The sequence below is a fragment of the Amia ocellicauda genome, chromosome 1 (genome assembly GCF_036373705.1).
Source record: "Amia ocellicauda isolate fAmiCal2 chromosome 1, fAmiCal2.hap1, whole genome shotgun sequence".
NCBI classification, from domain to species: domain Eukaryota; kingdom Metazoa; phylum Chordata; class Actinopteri; order Amiiformes; family Amiidae; genus Amia; species Amia ocellicauda.
In genome coordinates this window covers 64,106,673-64,114,509 of record NC_089850.1, presented here as the reverse complement: position 1 = coordinate 64,114,509, position 7,837 = coordinate 64,106,673, and the positions used below count along the sequence as shown (strand labels likewise).

The 7,837-nt window shown below is 51.1% G+C and overlaps 1 protein-coding gene across 2 annotated transcripts; it reads right to left on the bottom strand.

The window, feature by feature from the left end:
• Window positions 1–21: 21 nt before the first annotated feature.
• LOC136758478 (mpv17-like protein) lies at window positions 22–7,346 on the bottom strand. Of its 2 annotated transcripts, none has more exons than XM_066712880.1 (6): window positions 7,283–7,346; window positions 6,443–6,560; window positions 1,646–2,007; window positions 1,187–1,254; window positions 831–860; window positions 22–298 (listed from the first exon to the last, which is right to left on the bottom strand). In XM_066712880.1, exons 3-6 carry the CDS (start codon window positions 2,004–2,006, stop codon window positions 173–175), a joined length of 585 nt encoding a protein of 194 aa, XP_066568977.1. In that variant the 5' UTR covers window position 2,007; window positions 6,443–6,560; window positions 7,283–7,346; the 3' UTR covers window positions 22–172. The 2 variants fall into 2 exon arrangements, with proteins under 2 accessions (XP_066568977.1, XP_066568986.1); XM_066712889.1 differs by having other exon boundaries at window positions 6,468–6,560.
• Window positions 7,347–7,837: the final 491 nt, after the last annotated feature.

The following is a 7,837-nucleotide window of genomic DNA, read 5'->3' as shown; positions in this document are numbered from 1 at the left end:
AGAGGAAGGATAGGAACAAGATCGTCTTCTACTTGTGTTTATTTATAAAGGCAGAAATATGACAACAGCACAACACAAAAACATACAACAATGCAGACCAACACACAACAATACACCACCTACAATACAGAGGTAGAGATGTGGAGAGAGAAACGTTTTGACAGGCTGTCACTCAGTGCCTGTTCGCCCCGCCCGCTTGTTGTTGCCGTAGGTTACAGAGGAACACTGTCCAGAGCAGGGAAGCCCCCCCCACGAACACCGTGCGGACGGAGGGAGGGATGAGCGAGAAGTTCACCACCTGAGAGAGAGAGATAGAGACACAGTGAACACAGACGCGCTGCAACAATGCCCAACACCACAGACACAAAGTACAGTACAGACACACACAGTACAGTACACACACACACAGTACAGACACACACAGTACAGTACAGACACACACACAGTACAGACACACACAGTACAGTACAGACACACACAGTACAGTACACACAGACACACAGTACAGACACACACAGTACAGTACAGACACACACAGTACAGACACACACAGTACAGTACACACACACACACAGTACAGACACACACAGTACAGTACACACACACACACAGTACAGACACACACAGTACAGTACAGACACACACAGTACAGACACACACAGTACAGTACACACACACACACAGTACAGACACACACAGTACAGACACACACAGTACAGTACACACACACACACACAGTACAGACACACACAGTACAGTACAGACACACACAGTACAGACACACACAGTAAAGGAGAGTTCAGACACAGTACAGGTGTGTTATACTTTACCTGCACTGTGCTCCAGTACAACAGCCCAGTCTGCAGGGAGAGAGAGAGGGAGAGGAGAGCAACCGATCAATTTATTAGCAGTAGTTATAGGTTCCAGTCTGCTCCCTCCTCCCTTTGGAGAGTATGCAGTTTCACTGAAGTCAAGGGATGTGCACTAGAGTGAGTGAAGTAGTGAGAGAGGAGTGAGGGAGGAGGGAATGAGGGAGGAGGGAGGAGGGAGGGACAGAGGAAGTGAGAAGGGAGTAATCAAGGGAAAGGGGTACAGGAATGAAAGAAAAGAGCTCAGTGGGACACCCTTCAACACTCCCAGCCCAGCCCAGCCGCACAGAACTGAAGGCAATGATGTATCTCAGTACCATGTATGAGGTCCAGAATTTGTCCCTCAAGTCTCCAAATGGCTCCCGGCCCTCCAACACACTGAGGCCTGAGAGAAAGAGAGAGAGATAGGGTTGATTAATATGCTGACTGACTGGACACTACAGCACATTAACACTGACTGACTGACTGGACACTACAGCACATTAACACTGACTGACTGGACACTACAGCACATTAACATTGACTGACTGACTGGACACTACAGTACATTAACACTGACTGACTGGACACTACAGCACATTAACACTGACTGACTGACTGACTGGACACTACAGTACATTAACACTGACTGACTGACTGGACACTACAGTACATTAACACTGACTGACTGACTGGACACTACAGTACAATAACACTGACTGACTGACTGACTGACTGACTAGCCACTACAGCACATTAACACAGACTACAGTCTGACAGTCCTGTCCCAACGTTACCAGTATAGAATGCTGTAATGGTGGCCGGCGCCCCCACTAACTGGTCAGCAATCACTTTAACCACCACTCTCTTGGCCCCACTCCCTGGCCACGCCCTCTCCAGTGCCCTCAGCCAATGGTAGTTGAAGTTGGCGTGGAAGACAAAGCCAATCAGAGCCACCCTGCCCATCTGGATCCAGTCTATCGCCCCTCTGGCCGAGGCATCTGCAGCTCTACGGTGCTCACCCGCCCTGGCCCCCTCTGTGTTCAGCTTGCCCTCGCTCTGCTTTCCCAGCATGCTTTGCTGTATGACATCAGCAGTGGCGAAGAGGACAGTGTATCCGGCTACATTGTACAGCCATGGCTGAGAAAGTCGGTACATCCTGAGAGAGGGGAGAGATTGATTTTTAACAAAGCCTTTATTAAACCAAAATCAAACCAAACAATTAGCACCAGAAAAAACATCATAAAACAGAAAACAAGAGCCTTAACCCCCACCACTCCATTAAAGTGGCAAAACACAGCTCTCTATCAACAGGAGCACATACTGGTCCCCCCAACACACCACTGCATCACAACCCTAATCAATCCTCACTCAGCACCTGATGAACACCCTAAACACCTCCAGCATGTCCTGTCCTCCCCTCAACCTTATTTCTCCTGCTCACACGGATGGCCATCTGAGCCTTCCCACTCAAAACATTGGGTCGGGTCCAGGTCGCCAGGTCCAGGGACAGAGCAGTGTAGTCCAGCACGGGCCCACGAGAGGGACCCTGTTTAAAAGCAGGGCTCACCAGCTGTGTGGGGAAGGGGTCACGAGGAACACTGTTCCCTCAAACAACTGCTCCAGCAGGAGAGTCTCCTCCGCCGGTAATGCCGCGCGCACCAGCGACAGTATCCCGGCGGCACGGCGTCGGGATCACAGACCCAGCACTGTGGCCACACTGTCCGCACTACACCAGCCCCGATGATCCGTGTCCGGCAGATGACGCAGTTGTGTAATGCCTTTAGCGGTCATCCTGGCAGGCAGCCCATCGCAGGGTGTGCACAGACAGGGGTTGTGCAGCAGTGTAAGGAGCGGTCCCCCTGGGCCCTCTCTGCCTGCGTCAGGCTGTGGAAGAAAGGAGGCAGGGCGCTCAAATCCTGGCTGCGCAGTCGGTGAGAAACAGAGGCAGGTCCAGCTGCGGGGGGGGCTCGGCACAGCAGGGCACAGGCTACAGGCCTCCGGGCCAAGCTGTCCAGGCCGTACAGCAACTGCTGAATACACTGAAGTCTAAATGCTGCCACACAGCTGGCCAGGTGCACGGGACCCTGCCCCCACTCTTCACGGGGCAGATACAGCACCCCCTGCCTCAGTCAGCGCCACCTATTGAGACAATCACCCCGTGCCAGTTCTTCCCGTCTGTGGCGTCATCTCCAAGACAAACCCAGAAGTACCTGGGGAGACTTGGACGCCTGCCTCTCCACTCCCTCTTTGCTCCAGTTCACCCTTGCTGAAGAGATTGCTGCAAAGTCCTTAAAAACCCTCAAGAGCAGCTGCACATCCTGCACACCCCCACTATAACCACAACATTGTCAGCATACGCAGAGAGACGGAGAGAGGCGGGGCACCCCAGGACACGCCCCCCCGAGAGCAGGGGCGCGATTGTCAGGGAACAGAGCATCCCTGACAGAGCAGCCCTGCCTGATCCCACGGCCCACCCTGAAAGGAGCACTCAAGCCGCCGTTCATCTCCAGGACACTCTGGATGTCACTGTACAGCACCCGGGTCGAGCTACAGAACCAGGGCTGAACCCAAAGGCCTGCAGCGTGCTAATACTGCCTGGTCAACCCGGTCAACCCGGTCAAAAGCTTTCTCCTGGTCCAGTGAATTCAGACCAGGATCTAAACACAATAGTCTAGAAATGCCCATAACATCCTGAATCAGAGAGATATTGTCATGTATCGACCTGCCAGGCACACAGTAGGACTGGTCAGAGTGTCACCGCCCCCATGACCCCCTGCAGCCAGACCGCCAGAGCCTTGGAGAAGATCTTATAGTCGGCACAGAGCAAGGCCACTGGTCCAGGTCTTGATCTCACACAGATCGCCTTTCTTAGGCAGTAAAGCCAGCACTGCCCTCCTGCAGCTCAGGGGCAGCTCCACCTTCGCCAGGCTCTCCTGCAGCACGGCCAGCAGGGCTGCCCCCAGCAGAGACCAGAAGCTTTTAAAAAACACAACAGGGAAGCCATCAATGCCGGGGCTTTACCGCTATTCAGACCCCGGTAAGCAGAGTGCAGTTCCTGCAGGGAGAGCTCCCTCTCCACACCGGCCCTGTCCTCCTCAGAGACCTGTGGCAGCCCAGTGTAAAAGCCTCTGCTGTGCCTGTGCCCTGCTGCAGGTCACTGGGAAAGAGCTGGGAATAAAACTCCCGTGCCCTCCTCCTGATGTCCGCAGGGCCGCGCAGCTCCTGCCCTGTCTCCGAGAGCAAGCAGTGGAACAGCTTGCTCTGGCCAGTTTTCTTCTCCAGGCCTAAGAAAAACTGCGTGGGGGCATCCATCTGTGCCGCACCCTGAAACCTGGCCTCAGCAACGCCCCCTGTGCCCTCACGCTCAGCAGGTCAGCTAGTGATACCTGTTTTGCCTTGAGAGCCTCAATCCGCTCTCGATCTCCTGTGGATTCCAGCATGCTGGAGCTCCACCATCTCTGTCTCCAGACCTCTCACTGACTGGGTGCTGTTCTTCGAGGCATTCAGAGTGTATTGTTGGCAGAACTGACAAATCTGCAGCTTGCCCACATCCCACCACTGTGCCAAAGAACTAAAACTCCCTTTCTGTGCTCACCAGCTCTGCCAAAAACTCTCCAAGCACTTTCAATATCTTTCAATAAAACCGTATTAAAACATCAATAAGCACTGCGAGATCTGACTGACTGAATAAAAACATTACATGAAACTAAACTATGATCAGAAGACGACTGGGACAATAAAACAGGCCTTAAAAACACTAAAATGGTGTTTAAAACAATAAAACCTATCCAGCCTTGCAAGAGAGAGGGAGTGACCTCTGACCTGCGCCCATGTGTACTGTCGCGCATTACTGTGACACTCTCTCCACACGTCACAAAGGTCATACTTTCCAATCACGCCTCTCAGCAGCCTTTTAGACGAGGCATGTGGCTCTATGTGATTCCAATCAAACCGGTCTTCTGCGGTACAGTTACAATCCCCTCCTAAACAAAAATAGTCATCATCAGGGCTGATCGAAGAGTTAGTCGCTCTGCACCGTGTCTCCCCCCACCCCACCAGCCGCCACACCCTCACTCCCCTCCGTTGCTGCACCCTCTACCTGTCCGCTCCTTCCCGCAGGGTCAATCGGCTCCCCAGCCCCACTCCCGGTCTCCCCGGCACTCGGCCCCGCTTCCTGCGAGCTCGTCTGAGCCGCCGTTCCTTGTATCTCCCTGCACAGTGTCTGCAGTCTGCCTCCTCTGCCGTAGGGCACCTCACTCTCTCTGCTCCAGGCAGTTCTTGATAACATGCCCCTCGCTCCCGCAATGAAAACACTGCATCCCCTCAGTGGTAACAAAAATCACATAATCATGCTTGTCAGCTTTAAACTCGAGGGTGATGTTGAGCTCCTGATTCATGTCCTTCAGCACCACGTGCACCTGCCTCCTGACCGTGACGATGTGCCTGAGCTGCGGCTCAGACCCCAGGACGATCCTGCGGATGGGGGCACATTGGAGATGGTAACCCGTCGTACCGGCCGGGCCAGCACCACCACCGCAGTAAACGTGTCATTCACTACCACTCCCTGCTCTATGATCTTATATACCTTGTCAGTCTCGTCCAGAAACAGCACATCGGCTCCACTCATCTGACACACGGATCTTATATTCTTACACACAACCACGTCTCCCACCGCCCACACTGCTCTAGTGGACAGAATACGTCCGGAGGAAACATGACTCCATGACGCCGAGTCTGTTTCTCAAAATCCGATCCCAGGGCAACACCCCCCCCCGAGGCGCCCATAACGGCCCCAACAAAAAACCCAAACTCCCCTTAAACACAACAGTAAACAAAAAACAATGATAACAATAGATACAGCACATTAACACTGACTGACTGGACACTACAGCACATTAACACTGACTGACTGACTGGACACTACAGTACATTAACACTGACTGACTGACTGGACACTACAGCACATTAACACTGACTGACTGACTGGACACTACAGTACATTAACACTGACTGACTGACTGGACACTACAGCACATTAACACTGACTGACTGACTGACTGGACACTACAGTACATTAACACTGACTGACTGACTGGACACTACATCACATTAACACTGACTGACTGACTGGACACTACATCACATTAACACTGACTGACTCACTGGACACTACAGCACATTAACACTGACTGACTGACTGGACACTACAGCACATTAACACTGACTGGACACTACAGTACATTAACACTGACTGACTGACTGGACACTACAGCACATTAACACTGACTGACTGACTGGACACTACATCACATTAACACTGACTGACTGACTGGACACTACAGCTCCTTAACACTGACTGACTGGACACTACAGCTCATTAACACTGACTGACTGGACACTACACTACATTAACACTGACTGACTGATTGACTGGACACTACAGTACATTAACAATGACTGACTGACTGGACACTACAGCACATTAACACTGACTGACTGACTGGACACTACAGTCCATTAACACTAACAGAGAAAGAGAAAGCGAGTGAGAGAGAGGGAAAGAGAGAGAAGACAGACAGACACATTCTTACTTTTCTCCTCAGTCTGTCAGCTCACCTCAATCCTGTATCAATCTTTCGACCTCTGACCTTTGTCCTGGTCAGCAGACTGTCAATAAGAACTGGATCCCAGTTCTCCCTCTCTGATTGGCTACAGGGGACAGAAGGGGACGTGGCTTGTCAGACTCCTTATCCACTAGACACACACTTGGAGACTAACCCCCCCCCTGCTTAGGTCACTTTGGGAAGTTAAGGTTCAAAGTTCAAACAGAGGTAGAGCTGATATATAGATTTAAAACATTCAAAGACATTTAAGACATTGCAAAACAGTTCCACACAGTACAGACACACACACACAGTACAGACACACACACACACACAGTACAGTACAGACACACACACACAGTACAGACACACACACACACACACACACACACACACACACAGTACAGACACACACACACAGTACAGACACACACACACACACAGTACAGTACAGACACACACACACACACACACACAGTACAGACACACACACAGTACAGACACACACACACACAGTACAGTACAGACACACACACACACAGTACAGTACAGACACGCACACACAGTACAGTACAGACACATACACACACAGTACAGACACACACACACACACACACACACACACACACACACACAGTACAGACACACACACACACAGTACAGTAGAGACACACAGTGCAGACACACAGTACAGACACAGTACAGGCACATTATTCTACAATATTAAGACATTTATCTCTCTTTCCTGTTGTTATAAACCCCATCATTATTATGGTGATTATTCTTGTTGTTCATTATGAGTGTTATTGTCATTATTAATGAACTCACCACAGTAGATGAGCTCAACATGAACTCTCTCTCCCTTGGAATGTCTGTCAGAAAGTGCTCTGTGTCAGTCAGGCAGCTGTGAGTCACTGCTAAATATAGACCCCCTTCTGTACTCAGGTTACTGATAGTCCCCCCCTGTATCAGAATTCAGATTCAGATTTAAACAGTTCCATACACACACATCAACAGCACCAGTAAACATCTGAACACATTGGCCACTCCTGAACACAGGGGAGTGGGATAAGGCAGCAAACACAGAGGGGCCGGACATATGTATACAATACACGCACACCTACATACATGCAAATATACACATACTTACATCAACATAAAAACATACATGTATACAGCGCATGAATACAGAGCAGTGCTGAATTCCTCTCCTCCCTCTCAGCAGCACCCCTGTGTCGCTCACTGTGTGGGTGGCAGCACCCCTCCTGTCTCTCAGTGACCACAGTGCCGCTCCTCTCTGTGTCCACCTCTCCTGTCTCTCAGTGACCACAGCGCCAGTCCTCTCTGTGTCCACCTCTCCTGTCTCTCAGTGACCACAGCACA